The 15,365-nt window shown below is 45.8% G+C and overlaps 1 protein-coding gene and 1 non-coding gene across 3 annotated transcripts; one reads left to right on the top strand and one right to left on the bottom strand.

The window, feature by feature from the left end:
* Positions 1–14: 14 nt before the first annotated feature.
* Positions 15–10,441, bottom strand: LOC128895948 (knirps-related protein-like). Of its 2 annotated transcripts, none has more exons than XM_054158994.1 (3): positions 9,555–10,441; positions 3,727–3,804; positions 15–1,220 (listed from the first exon to the last, which is right to left on the bottom strand). In XM_054158994.1, exons 1-3 carry the CDS (start codon positions 9,570–9,572, stop codon positions 30–32), a joined length of 1,287 nt encoding a protein of 428 aa, XP_054014969.1. In that variant the 5' UTR covers positions 9,573–10,441; the 3' UTR covers positions 15–29. The 2 variants fall into 2 exon arrangements, with proteins under 2 accessions (XP_054014969.1, XP_054014970.1); XM_054158995.1 differs by having other exon boundaries at positions 9,666–10,440.
* Positions 10,442–14,451: 4,010 nt separating this feature from the next.
* Positions 14,452–14,523, top strand: Trnap-cgg (transfer RNA proline (anticodon CGG)). The gene has a single exon. It is a non-coding gene; the product is annotated as a tRNA-Pro (tRNA).
* Positions 14,524–15,365: the final 842 nt, after the last annotated feature.

A 15,365-nucleotide genomic window follows, 5' to 3' on the forward strand; every position in this document is an offset into this window, starting at 1 on the left:
TTGGACGCTGGTTGAAAGTTCTGTTCCTTCTAGGACCTCGTCGTTAGGTCTATAGGCGCGGGTTTCCTTTTCGGCGGAGGGCTGTCTCGATCGCTGATGCTCTCCATGTCGATTTCGTCGTCCTCCGTTTCGTCTCTAGCGGGCGTCGTGACGGACTTCATGGACAAGTCCATGGGGTTGTCTTGGGGAGGGAGACAGTCCGTTTCCGCTGCTGGACTGCAAACAGGAGATCCATTTTCGGAACGTCCCTTGACGGACATCGGTGAACTCGCCGCGTGCGTTCGTTGGCTCTTCAACACCGCGTCCAAATAGAATCGCTTGGTATAGGTTTCACCGACATCCACACACGGTGAGGAACTTTGCCTGGATGTCTGCACGTTGTGGTTGTGCGCGTATCTGTCGTTGTTGTTGTTGTTGTTATTCTCGCAGGACTCCTTGTTGTCGAGGCTGATCGTGGTGGTGGTGGTCGTCGTCGTTGTGGCGGAAATCGCGCTGGTGGTGTCCTCGATCACGGGTGAGTGTCGAAGTAGAGTAGACGGGTGATTTGGTACCAACGGGTGAGAAGCTCCGTGAGATGTCGCGTAGAGATGGTAGGGTGAGAACATGGTGAGACTTGGAGGTGGTAGAAAAGCTGGTGGTATCAGGGACATGCCACCAAGGTGAAAACCTAGCGGTAGGCTCATCATCTCTTTGCTAAGGGCCGAGAGATCGGCCACGGAAGGCTGCAGGTGCGAGTGCAGCGGTCTGAAGCCAGGGTGTCCGGAGAAGGCTGCTCGTCTCTCAGATATCTCCACGGAACTGTCGCTGTTGTGCGATTCCGGCGAGCTGATGCTGGGCGATGTCGAGTTCTTGTAGTCGTCCAGACCCAGCATCAGCACGTCGTCCTTTCGTTGACCAGCGTGAATTCCGATAGGCGGGCTCATCGGCTTTCGTTGTTGTTGCGCCAGTTGTTGACTCGGTAGGCTTTGCTGGTAGTGGTGCTGTTGTTGCTGCTGTTGTTGTTGTTGCTGCTGTTGTTGCTCTTGCAGCAGACAGTGGATTTTGAACCAGTTGGACCTGCGACCGTATCGCGAGCCCGACTTCGACATGCCCACGAGGAGACATTTCCTCAAGCGGCAAGCTTTGCAAGCGGTACGGTTTTTCTTGTTGATCACGCACTCGCCGCCATTTTTGCACTCCGAGATGCTGCTCAGATTGTTGTAGGATCTCCCAAAGAAAGACTGAAACAAACAAAGGAAATTGTTTGTTATTACGGAGTAATTTGAATTACAAATTTGAGGAACAATTCCTAGCGTGGTACTCTTAATAATTTCGAAGTAGAGAACTACCCGATGCCTTACGCAATACTAGGCAATCGTAATCGTTAATTATCAATACGCGTTGCACGAGCAGAGAATTTTTTGTTAGGAAGCTTCGGTTCAAATGTAAATTGAGAGTTGAAAGGTTTCGCTAGAGGATGTGCAGCGACTGTATAGCGTTCGTGTAACGCTCGTAACGAGTACAGCAAAGTCGTTAGTCCGCAACAGCGTGCTCTCGTTGTCTCATTCATGTTGTACGACGGGGAACCAACCGGTGTGGGCGCGTGCGGCCTACTGTGCTCGCGCTAATTGCCCAAATGGTGCAATTTCGTGATTCCGACACCACTGGCTTTCGTGTTCGAGCTAGAGAGTCCCCTTTCATTCGCGTACGTATATCCTCGCGTCATTTCTATCTGATTACACCTAAGCGTGTCTACCATGTAAGGTAATTGCAACAGTCGTTGATAGCGCGTCTATAGTAAACAGTTTTTTAAAAGAAATGCGTTGCTTTCAATGAAATAGTCTGGGACTATTGACTATGACAAACGAACCTTTGTTTCGAAAAGGCCTTAGATGCTTTTACCAATTCCATTCATCGAAAAATGTTTTTCGTTTCGACAGAATCATTCGCACCGAGTTATTCGAACTACGTTGGCGTCGTTCGAGCAAGAGAGCGAAACAGGTCGACAGAGTCTTACGAAACGCGTACAATTTAAGACCTCGTTCCTTATAACAGACATCGAATCAGCCTCGTGGCCCGAACTATGCATTTAAACTCCTCGATTGCTCCGAAACACCTACAGCTTCCTGCGCAACCCGATGGAAAATGTCGCCCTTCGCTGTGTAATGATTAGCCTTTGAACGGAGGACGCGACCGACGCACGTCCACTTTCGCTTTTTCTGCTCGTACGCACACCATATTATTAATCGTATCTGGTTCGTTTGTTCCGAAAACGAGCTCTTCCAGTGGCACAGTGGTCTCGATGCGCGAAATCAATGTTTCCTCGCGGAGATCAGCGTCTAATGTCGGCCTAGTTATAGGCAAGGGGACAGCTACGGGAATACGCGCGACGCTTCAGGAGCGATGACACAATCGAGAAAATGCTACCGTTATTACATGCCTCTGGCGTGCCCCCTCCTCGGCATAGAGCACACGCCGGGAGTTATGCAAACGGCTCCACTTTGAAACATCGCCGTCGCGTCTTTTCATCGTTGAACCTTCCAGCGATTGTTACGGTTTCCTTTCGAAAACTCTGACCCGCCGATAAATAGACCGGCTAATTACGCCACGGTGAACTTTCTTGGCGTTAAGAAGCGTATCTCTGACTCACGCCAGAAGAGAAGAGCGAATAAAAAAGAACCGAGACAGGCTGAAATTCGTTCTCAATGGACGTATAACGAACCATTGTATCGTTTCCGCTGGTTTTCTGCTTTTTCACGCTGGCACACGATAAACCGCGAATCGCTCGGTCGAGCTTCGACGCCAAGGATCCTCGTGGCCGCGCTCTTCAAAGTTTCACCTTCTAATACGGACACGAAATCGTGGGACAGATCTACGCGAAGACATTGTGGCAGCGCGAGCACGTGCACGTTTCGTCAATTCGCCTGTTCGTGATCCACGGTCCCCCGCTCCGAGGCGGTGCTTCCGGCGCTTCGCACTTGTCTGCCACAATTGTTTCCGCCCTAGTTCACCGTTACGTCAGCTCGACATTGTTTCGTTTCGTTATTTTCGTTTTCAGGCCCACCGTAGCATGTCAGCTCCCCCTTCTCACCTGCTCCCCACGGCAACGTTCGCTTTTACGCTCGACTCGCGGCCCGTACGCGAGACGCGGAACCTTGTTGCTCGGATATCACCTCGTCCAGGTGTAGGTCCTCGATATCGCGGAGAGAATACACGTTTATCTATTTCAGACATTTATTCGATCAAATCAATAGGAACGTCCCGTTGAGAATCGCAAGATTCGAAATAATGCGATCAAGCCTGGAAGTTTGCGAGATGAAAAGTGCACTCCGACAAGCTTGAAACTTTGTTATTTTGCGCAACGATCGTCGAATGGCTTCACCAAATGCGGTTGCTTTCGGGAGCTCGGTTGACACGCATGCCTAGTCAAACGTTTAACCTCGGCCACGAAGCGGTTCGTGAAAGCGATCAGCGTTTCTCAGTTTTACGAAATCGCGGAAAAGATCGCCGTTAGTGACTCGTGTTTGACGGAAAAAAAAAGGAAAAAGCGCACGGGAAAATTCAACAGAAATTACGTTTTTTCTTCTTAACCGCTGCCATTTATCGTTCCTATCGTATCGTCCAGAACATCGAAAGAAAGGCTATTTCGACAGTGACACGATTAACAGTCGAGCTTGCTCTCGAGTTCAGAGAAATGAGTTTCGCTTTATTTACCCGTAAAAAAATAAAATGCGGGAGTAGACTCACCTTGCAGCCCTCGCAGGTGAATGCACCAAAGTGGAAGCCGGCCGCGGGCTCACCGCACACCTTGCACTGTTGGTTCATCTGCAACAGAAAATAATGGCTTTCTTTGAATGTCTGTCATAAACGAACGAATGCTTTCCTCCTAACAAATTTACGAATAATACAGGAAACAGTTTTGTTATCGAAAGATAAAACGTTAGCGTGTACACGTAGACTGGGCAATTCATTTCGAGCGAGGGTATCTGTGTTTATACTAGTATTAGTATGGTAACACTAGGACTCAGTTTTCATCTTTGAAATCAGTCTTTTTTTAAAACTTCATTGTGTGAGTCAGTTACTCGGAACTTTGATTCAGATGAGCCGCGCGTAATAATTTTGCCAATCTCCGCCCCGGGATTCGTAATTCCAGCGACAATTACAAGCGTCCGTTACGGTGAACGACGAAACCGAGGGAAAACAACAAAATCGCGTAACGCCGTGTGTATATTTCTAGCGTTCGACGAAATCACAATGCAAGCCTTATCGTGCGCCTACGACCGATCGCATGATTGAGAAAGAGAAGAAGCTCGTTGCGCAATCCGTCGGTTTGCGCGAATCGCTGGATCGTGGCAAAGCGATGCGTGTTACGTTCAACGAGCGGAAAACCCTCCGTGCACTTGCTCTTTCTCTCTTTTTCATTCTTTTTCTGTCTCGCTAATTCCTTTCGCCTTCTTTAGCCGCTCGTCCGGAAAACAGACCGTGGTCTCGTTTTCACACCTCGTCGCTTTTGTTCCGCGGCTCGTTCTTCCTTTTGAACGGCCAAAAGTAGGCCCAGTATCCCCAAACTGTGAACAACGTGAAGAACTACTGGTCAAGCACTGGGTGCTTCGATACTTGAAAATTTCAAATCAGAAGATACATCACGGAATTCTTAGGTCTCAATCTTACGCAAGAAAATAGTTGAAAGATTTGCATGCTCTTACAATCAGTTCATGGTTTGGTAATAGTACCAGTTTTGTTAGAAAGTGCAATACCGTTGCGTTTCACCAAGGATCTAGCAAATCCTGTCTCAGTGGATTCTGAACAACTTATTCAAATGAGATGCGTACTAATAAATATCATGTAATTGGAGACTGTTCAAAGGATTGATTGTACCACGTCTGAAGCAGGATCTGCAAGAGAAGCCTTATCGATCATAGCCGCTTAGGTGGATGTAGAGCCCCTCGGAGATCTAGAGAGGTCCCAGACTGCTTTCCTCTTTAGTATATTAAAATAAACTTTCCTCGGTAATACGTAGGTTTCTTGGTACAAAGCGCAATAGTTTCTTACATCGATTCCATCGACAAGGCATATCTAGGAGACCACGTCTCAGGCGTCGTACCGTTAAGTCATCGTTAAGCGTTTAGTACCAAATGATGCACCGGTCATAAGAGCACGTCAATTCTTCAGTTATCAAATTTCTGTGACTTTGAGGCCGCCTTGCAAGTACGAGAATTAGGTCGAACAACTTGACCCTACTTTTAGGTGAGAGCGCAACCTTGCATAATATTTCGAGCAACGCGTTACGGATTTTCCATCGGTCGTCAAACTACCTGTTGCCCGATACAGTTTTTACGACCGTCTCTGCACCGAGAATCCTAATGAACCTTTGGAATATGGGACAACAGCGGTAACCTACATACGTAGCCCGCGGGTGAGCCGTGTCACCTGCGGCGACTTTCATAGATGACAGACTGTCGCTAAATGGGAAAGTAAATCTCAGCTAATGGAAGAGACATCGATTGTTTGATCAACGGAGTCTCTCTTTCCTGACCTACACCCCACAGTCGTTGACTCTTCTCATTCGCGGACGCCCGACGCCTCGACGTGCCTACGCGTACTTTTAATTCCGCGTTCGATTCCAGCCTTTCTTCCCTCGACGCTTCAGCTTCCTCGTCGGCCACGACTTTCCTATCGTCGTCACACGATTCGTACGCTTCTCCCATCGTCAAGTCGGCGAGCTAGATTTACCGTGCAATCTGCCCTGAAAAATCTTGCCGTTACGCGTTTGATCCATCTTGGCGGTTTGACCATCGCGTTGCCGCGCGTTTACTATGCAATCCGGTCTGAGAAATCTTGGCGTTACGTTTGATCCACCTTGGCGGTTTGACCATCGTGTTGCCGCACTCCTTGCTGTGCCAACTTGGCCTCAAAAGCCTCAAAACTCTTAGTATTGCGTTTGATTCGACTTGATGCCACTCCTTTGTTCTAATATTCTGGTTGGCTGATTATGCGGTGGAGATGGATTGTTCGTGCTACCTTGTTTACAAGGACTTGTCCGTAGTCTTCAATGTATTCGTTAAATTAAGAATCGAGTTGGATTGCAATAGAGTATCATTCCTCTTCGCCTTTTTCTTTAAATTCTGTTTTTGTTTGCAATCTTGATTATCCAAATGTATGTTTGGCACAAAAATAATTATCTTTAATGGTGCTGAGCCGATTTTTAGAGAATATTCGATCTGTAAGGTGGCACGAATACATCGGTAATATCTGGATTAATCCAAGGAATGAAGTCGTTAAGAAGGTAAAAAAAAAAAAAAAAAAAAAAAAAAATTGAAACGTGAATCGAAGCAAGAAACAACTTCTTCACGGGATTGTGCCAGCAGCCGTTGCTAAAGAGCATTTTCGAATCGAGGGGAAAAACTGGCGTATCCGTGCGATGAAGCAATCGTCGCGGTTTGCTCGTTGGACCTCGACGGGCTGCCCCGCGCGAAATCGAGCGGGCGGAGAGGAAGAAAGAGAGAGCGTCGGTTAATTGAATTTAAATGACGACGTATTCTCGTTAAATATAGCCTCCAGGCCTCGTTGATATTTGAAGGGTGGGGGGAGAGCGAGCATCTTCGCGTCCAGATCGGGCACGGCAGAAGGATTGTTCTGTGCTATTAATTACCGATAGATGCTGGCGGATCGATAGCGCTGGAGTCGAGCAACACTTCTTCACGGTGCGCCCGAGGTATCGCAACCTGCACTGATTGCAGGTGTGCATCCGGTAAGCCATTCAGGGGGTGCCTGCATACTCGAACGTTTCACGTTCGAGCCGCAACGTTTATGCCGTGTATATTGTTACGATCGCGTGTCGCAACCGCGTCGTTGATACCGAGAGTTTACGGGGCTTAATAGAATAAGACGACGCGAAAAGAATGATAGATGATTTAATGTTCCCTTTAATAAATGACTTTTAATTACGACCTCTCCGCGGGCACAATGAGACGGTTGATTAATTAAGCTCGTCTCCCATTTGCGTCCGCGGATCGTGTTTAGGAGTTACTTAACGAAAATTGCTGCTCCTCCGTGGCTAATGATCGGAAAATATCGAGACGGTAATTATTCCTGACGAACGCCAGCTTCGTTCGAACGATCCCTCGCCATCGATGACGGAAAATGTCAACCCTCCTTTGCGAGGATCCTATTTTGCTTCGTTGTTGGCGGTATACCGAAATTATCCCCTGTCGAGTTCTCTATGGGGACAACTGTGCAATAAAAAGGTAACCCGCTACCCTAGTGCTTTGTTTGAGTACGATTCATAAAATTCTGTAACTTTTATGTCTGCCGTGTTATGTGGGAAGGTCGCCAGTCGACCAAGCCGTGAGAATCGTAACGAGTCACTGCTTGGTCGTAACTTTCAGCGCGATCGGTTTGCTCTCTTGTGATCATCGTTGATTCCATGGAAAGACACTCGAACGGGGGCGAAGGTGCAATCGTCGAGCACGTTTGAACGTTCAAAGGGATCAATCGAAGTTCCTACGTTGCCGCTCCGGCGATTGTCCTCCTTTCTAGAGCTGACCTTCTCGATAAAGACACTTACCGCCTCTGATCTTCCGCTTTGAGAAAAGAATGGCATCGATCGACGATCTTGGCAAGCCGCGATCGATCTCACCTGCGACGCGAGGCGTCTAGACGCGGCACGGAGGTTCCTTTCGAATTAGCGGATTTTTTCCTTCATTTGCATGGCGCGTGAAAGTCGCACGTTGATTTAGCGGAACTATTTTAAATGACCGACGCCTCGTTACTTTCGTCGCGGCGGCGGCAGCAGGGAGACGAGAAATTTTTTCTCACGACAAGCACGGTTCCGTTTACAAAGATTCAGGATTATGCTCGGACGATTCCTATTACATTTTTGATTGATTTTTATTTATATCGATAGTCGAACGTTACAGTTATTTATCATTTCGATTCGATAATTCTTCACGCATCTGTGTATAATTCACAGATGATACTTCCGCGATTTGTTTTCAAGACAGGTGATTTTCTTATTTTAAACGAAGATTAGAAATAAACACCACGCTTTTCGTGTTTACTTTTCAACGTTGGATTTTTGAAAAATATGAAATCTCTTGAGTGGTCTTTTAAGCTTCAAGCTGCGTACCTACGACCCTCCTCTACTCCCCTAAAGATTGTAAAAAAATTCCGAGCCGATTTTTTGCCCTGCTAGACCGTCATTCGCCTTTTTATTGGCGAAAAACAGCTCAGGGGTGCTGAGGCAAAGTTGTCGAGCGGATTTCGAGGGTGGCCTACAGGTCATTTTTTTACTGCTCACTGTCAGCCATAATTCTCGACTGTTTGTAATAAAAACTACGGTCGTTCATACTTTGTCTTGTCCGTGCTATTATTTTTTCGATTATATTATTAATATAATGTACTCTAGATATATTTTGAAAATAACTCAGTTAATGTCACGTTGCTTAATTTCAGTCTTATCTTAGACGAACGGGGTGAAATCGTTGGCAAAATCGATAAGAAACTTTAGTTCTAAGCTAATCGATGGTTGCGCTAGTTCAGATTTGGCGTAACCCGATCTCATCTTCTGGTGGTAACGCGATCCAGTTTACAGAATGCAGTTTCCGGTCTTTCGAAACGAAACGGCGTTCCGCAACGCGTGCTCCGACGATCGGCCTTCGCGCGATGCAACGTGGACCGTTTGTTTCCGATGCAATTCTATTATTCTCGTGTCCAACGGCAAAAGTACTCGAATGTTTATGGGTTATGGTTGTCGTATATACATGATAAAATGTATTGGTATCAAAATTCCACGGCAGTGTATACCACAACTGTATAACAATTCACTGGGAACATTGTGTTCGATATCGTCGAGAACACGCGCTCGATACGATCTTTCAGTAGCGTTTAATGAATTGAATAATTAATCTAATCAGGACACCCGAAGGCTGACAACAGAGGCGACCTTATCGTTCTCGCGAATTCTCATGCCCGACGTGTATCGTTGAAATCTTGTCCAACCGTGACGCTTTTCGCTCCGTGTCACGACCAAAGACAAAGAAATCGGTCGGCTACACGCGCTGAAATTATGAAACGCACGCGTCCTTCGATTCGTCTGCTCGTAGGCGTGCGCGATACATTTTTACTTGCTCCATGAAACAAACGATCCGTAGGCAAATCGCGACCGCGTTCGAACAGGTGCCGTGACCAGCGTTCAGAGGCGGCCAAATTTATTGATTTATTTTACTTGCCTTTGGTAAAGGAGTTGTTTACAAAATAAACGTGATCAGAAAGTAAACAAGGTGGATACGTAGCGAAACAATAGAATGGAACGTAAGTTATTTAAAATTGAAATTAAATACCGAGTAATGCATAAAATATAATGGAAGTAGAATGACACGTAGCTAATAACAAACAACAAGCTGATACGTAAAAAAAAATGATTTCTTATTTACTTTGTACAAAAGTTAGCAAAAAAAAAAAGAACTATCTTGTCGAAAACAAAATACTGTTCGAAGTAAATGGACACAAACGTATATAAAAAATGACTACACGGTCTTTTCATTCATTTATTATTCGAATAAAATTTTGCCCACCTCTGCGCGCAGTGCCATTCGCGTGATAGCGTTAGAAGTCCCCGGGTGTCAGATTCGGGAACAGGTGTCACAATTTTGGATCCGTTGCCCCTCGTAAACAAGAGCACGTACCTTGAATGCGACGGTGGTGAACGTTGCCAGAGAATCATCAACGAAACAATCGTTAGCAGTCCCCCTTTTAGGTAAAACACACTATCGAGCACTTTGTCACCATAACGTATCGCCGAACCGTTGCGATCACAGATTCGCGACACTGATCACTCCGATCGCTGTCACCGTCGGGTACCGTGAACAGTCCAAAAGTCTTTACAGTTTCGACGAATACACTCCGTTCCCGACGAAATCGTCTCAAAACACACGCCAAGCGCGAATGTCCATCAGTCGTCAGTCCATCAAATCGAGAGAAAATCCTTCTCGTCAGTATACGCGGGAAACTTCAAGTCCGAAGGTTGAAGGTTCCTCTCGACGAATCTTGCGTTCACCTCTTTCGAATGTCACTCTCGGTTGCTGGGATTGTTCTCGACAGCGAGACAGATCCACTCCGTTCGGTTGCAATCCAATCGTAGAAACAGAGTTAGCTTGTAATAGTGGCGAACCAATTTCTTAGTGTTTATCTTCACTGGCCGAAGAGGACACCGGCGAAAAGGAAACGAATCCTTTGGGTCCGCGAACCGGATAACGGAAGGATACACGGAGGAAAGAAGAAGAAGAACAAGAAGAAGATTCTTGACGCGACGATGACCGTTAGGTGAATGACTTTGGAAGGCGAGGGTGTCCACGTCGATTCTTGAATCAGCCCCCACCTCCGATTATTTTCTGCGGTCCCACTTCGTGTCGGACGATCGGTCGGGGCGCTCGTTCGTTCGCTGCCACGGCTCGTGCGCTCTCGTAAGTATACTTCGAATGGGCCTTATGGGCACACTGTGCGTCGGATCAGCGGAGAAGCGTGCAGGGTCCATCCGCGGCACAGGTGGGCCGCGGGTCCTGTGCCATGGCTTTGGTGGGGGGTCCTGCTGGACGACCGGAGGGATCCTCTCGGGGCCACGGGGAGGGGGCACAAGGGAGGGGCCTCAAAGCGCTACCCTCTCTTCGCCTCACTTCCTCCTCCTTCGACAGAACCTCCTACCCTCTCCGAGATCTCGTGGACCGATGAGACGCGGGTTCGCGCGCCGGGGCTGACGGCGTACGATAAGGATCCTGCGGTTTCGGGGACCTTTTCTCTTCCGCTACTCTTTTTCAGTCGTCTACGGATCGTTCGCGGGAATGAGATTCATCGAATTTCTGAATCTTAGACTGTGTAAACGAAGAGAGGAGCAAGGTTGAAAATCACGTATCTATCTTGTTTAATTAAGACGTGTTCTATAACAAATTACAGGGGGTATTAGAAAGGTTCCTTCGCAATGCGGCTATCTGCTAATGAATCATCGACACTTGATCGTAGCTTTTCAAGGCTTCGATGGGTTTTAACAGATAGCTACACAGAACAGGAACTTTCCTAACAACGATTATGGGGTCACTAAAAATAGATGCATTAGATAGAAATTGACATGAAAATGAGTATGCCGTAACCGTGGAAAATAACCAAACGGAAAAGTAGAAATTTAAAGTCACGAATTGGATTTATTTGTTTTTGGTTAGATACAAAAATTTGCGAACGTTTTTCACACCTTTGCATCGCAACGCAAAAAGGAACAAAATATGGCAGATCGAGATTCAGCGGATAGCGCTGTCGTAAAGTTCATTCCAGGAATCAATTTCTCGTAGGTGGAAATCGTATTGAACAGCAGATTAACCTTGCCTCTTCCTATCGTCGGTAGTTAATTTTTTATCTAAACAAGGCACAAAGTATCTATTCGTATTACTCACGGCGCAGATCAGTGCTAAAATTAGTTTAAAGAAATAATACCCCGTACTTGCGCAGAGTAACACAATTCTCGCTACGTGTCCTTGAAGATCCAACCACGGCTGCTCGTAGATCATAGAGATCTTAATGATCGATAAGAGCTTTGGGGTTTGTGTTAGTGATATATGGAAGCATGTTCAAGCATTCCACCGTCGCCTTTCATTTATTCCATTTTAGTTTCACGAAACTAAACGTGTTACTCGCGTTCCCCGAGGAGGGAGAACATATTTCGGAAAGTTCGTATTTTCACTGGATTATCGATAAACACGGCTCAGACTGGAGACACGATTGCCCTATGCCAATTAGTAATAGTAATGAGTGTGTTGTTGTATGACCGACGGCTAAAGTGCAATTAACCGAACTCGATGGTTGGAACGATAATTAGAACGATATCAGAGTCATTTTTGAACAAACATCACAAAAATTAATAGTAATCTCGTATTATTCAGGTTCTAAGTAGCACAGAAAGATAATTACAAGTTGTTAATAAGGGAAACAGGGTTATTATATCTCAGCGTAACTTTCCATACAAAGTCATAACGTAGACACTGATAAAATTATTAACGAGCTTTCTAATTTAAAAGCAAGGAAAGCAACAGTTTTGAAAAGGTTGTATCTACGTTTAGTATTTATATTTAGAGTTATCAATTTTGTACTCAATTGTAGACAAACGTTTCGAATAGTATTTATTATTTTCTTCGGCACCAAAAAAAAAAATTGTTAATCCAAAAAAGCTTCGATCATGCCTTTAGTCATGGCTGCCATTAAATTAAGAATTATTCATTACCGAAGAGCACCGTAAACACTATTTACTAGTAATTAAAGAACGATCATGCCTGGATTGACATTACGTATAAATAACTTGTGAAACATGCATACGCGCGTATATTCGCACCCCGACGCATTAATATCCAAGGAAAGTCAATTTAACTACATGTTAAGCATCGGTAAGATTAGCGTTCTCCAGCCAACTGCGAAACGGTTTGTAAAACACTCGTAAAACCACTTTTTATGAGTAGATGAAAGTTTGATCAGGAGTGCCTGCGGAAGGTACGAGCTCGCTCCCCTTTTCCGAAGACTAGCCAGAGGTAACTCCAATCGCCAGGGAGTTCCGCTTTTGTTTCCTGGAATATTGAGGGGATTTCTACGAAAACGCGGTGCTTTACCTAGAGCTAAATGTGTGCTGAGCTCCCCTTCCCCAGAATCGTCTGGGGCCCCGAACTGGCGTAGACGGTTTATGGCCAGCACGGAACAATAGGGGGCGTTATTTTGTTCTGTGCGAAAAAGGACAGTCGTAAAGTAATGATGGTGGTCGTCGAATCGCTTAATCGGTCCCAGGGTCCCCGAAACTCGAGCTTAGCTCTAATTAAAAAGTATGCGCACCTCTTGGCAGAGGGCACGCCGTAAAAACGCACCGTTATAAAAACTGTCGCAAAAATATCCACGATTTTCGTCGCTTCGCTCGCATTTTTACGACAGACCATTTTGTTAATCTTTACGAGCGCAAAGTGCCCGTGTTCTATTGCACGAAATCGCCCGTCCCTCGCGCTCGTTGAAAAAAAAAAAAAAAAAAAGGAATGGGAAAAAACCGAAAACGAATAAAACAGGCCCACGCGTTGATACGCGCCAATAAAATTTCGCCGGCCAGGATGAGATCTGGGTGCAATTTTTTCGGCTCGCTTTGGTTCGCGTCGACGGCCAGGAAATTTCCGTTAATTCTTTCCAGCGGGAAAGAAGAAAGCGCGTTTTCTCGCTGCGAGCGTACAACGCGCGGCGTTTTACCTTGAATAACAATGGTCATCGGCCATTATCGCGAACGTGGCTCACATCCCTGCGGAAAATTCGAGCTTTCGTTTTCCTGAGAGATCCTGCTTCCGTTCAGGTCTTATCACATCGCGGATCGGCTAGGACTCGTTCTATTTGAGCTTTACACTTACGTAGGTTTGGAATTTTTAAACAAAAGTGATCGTAGTTATATTAATTGTTAATTAACTACTCTCTCGTTACTTAGTTTGAATTTCCTATTAAATTTGGCTATGAAATTCATGGAACTAATAACAATATCAATTAACAGAGAAGGTCACGCGTGCACAATTAATTCCAGTTTCTATAGACAGGAAAAGGGGTGAAAAATGATAAAGGTAGTACACGATTGTGGTAAACCTTTCCACGTGGGTCTCGGACAATGAAAGTGTCCATCTCTTTTTGACCTTTTCTCAACTTTGTTGCGAGTTGCGACAATTCACGTCCAGGATCATCTCGCAGCAAGATTCCTGCTGGTCGAAGCAAAGATGCGAGTACTTGCAAGCGATCGCAACGCTAATCACGAATGCAACGTTTGTACCACAGGTGGCGCCACGTGCACCAACTCCAAGAAACACGCCAGCCCGGCCCCCATTCAAACGAGCTAATTAAAGCTTTTTCTTTCGCCGCTGCTGATCGAGTTTCTTCCCAGGGTGGCGCGGAATTCTCACTGGCGGGGCAAAAACCGAGACGACGGGTACGTTCGGAGCCGATCAATTAGGGAAACGAGACGCAGGAATGCGTATCGCAGACTTTTTGCAATCGCGTTTTCCCGCCTGAAATCATTAGGGCGACCGATCGTCTAGACCAGGGGTTCGCAAACTTCTTAAACGTTGATCTAACAGCAAATGTTGCCTCTTATTAAAATATAGATGTACACGAATTTAAACGTGATTGGTATAGAATTTGGATTAGATCTGGATCCTTTTGAGTCAAATAACCGACTTAAAAACCCCCACAATAGCGCCGAAATAATAGTATTATAGTAGTACACCACATTCTTGAACTATTCGCATAAAACCATACGTATTTCCATCTATATGCGTATGCAAAGATAAATAGTTTTACACGCGTTATGTTGCTTGAGCGGAAACATGGCACGTGGTACGTTACCGTAATCGATGATGATAAGAACTATCGGGAGTACCGATTCGCAAATTTCTGCAAAGTTAAGACAATGAGAAACAAGTCGGCTCGTTGGTCTAGGGGTATGATTCTCGCTTCGGGTGCGAGAGGTCCCGGGTTCAAATCCCGGACGAGCCCGCGGAATTTCTTTACTTTTACTTTTTACGAACCCGTACACTTTCACGCCGTGCGAGATTCTAAACTCCGTCTGGCGGTGTAAGCGTGTGCAGTAATATCTCGTCTCGAATAACATTCGAGACACAACGTTTTGCGTTGCCTCTAACGGTACGCTCTTCTTTTTCTAATGCTGATGCTCGCCTCTTTTCACAGACAACTTCTTCTTTCGCACGTCGTTATGATAATTACATTCCGACTACGAGACAAGAGAGTGTAAATCCTCGATGATAGGATAATTTCTTTATCTTCCTTGTGTATAATAGATTGTGATGATCAATGGTGCCAAAGGGAGAGGGTGTAATTTATGAAATACAGTTTATAGTCGACGACAATTGCATAATCACAACATTCGACTGGTATCGTCGTACAAATCAAACGAAATCAGAAATTAAAGTAGCAAGTATTTTGCAGTGATCTATCCATGACATTTACAGAGAAGGAACAATAGACGGTATTATAAGACTAAGAGATCGCGCGAGTAAAAAAGATTAGAGAACGCAGCCCTAGCCGATGGTGACATACTAGAGAGCCAACATGCATTTTGCAACGTTTGTTTTACAAGACGAGTCAGAGTCCTCCTGGCAATATTTACTGTGTAAACAATTTGGACGTCCGAGGCCGCGTTCTGTTTTTTTGCCCGCAAATGGGACAGCCTCGAAGCCGTCGCTATTGTGCATCCAGTGGGTCGCGAATCGCGCACAATCGTAGTTAATTCGGGGCAAAAGCGTTTCGACACGTGACAGGCAGAACCAGCGTGAAGAGAAAAAAAAAACTGCCGTTCGTCGTTACACAACGATCTCGAA

This window comes from Hylaeus anthracinus, unplaced genomic scaffold (assembly GCF_026225885.1).
Source record: "Hylaeus anthracinus isolate JK02 unplaced genomic scaffold, UHH_iyHylAnth1.0_haploid 5, whole genome shotgun sequence".
In the NCBI taxonomy this organism is placed as follows: domain Eukaryota; kingdom Metazoa; phylum Arthropoda; class Insecta; order Hymenoptera; family Colletidae; genus Hylaeus; species Hylaeus anthracinus.

What these genes read in the sequence shown, in the direction of transcription:
- LOC128895948 (XM_054158994.1), bottom strand. An exon ending in TCACCTGCGAGGGCTGCAAG is followed by an intron (nt 1,221 to 3,726) that starts GTGAGTCTACTC and finishes TGTTTGTTTCAG; the next exon opens with TCTTTCTTTGGGAGATCCTA.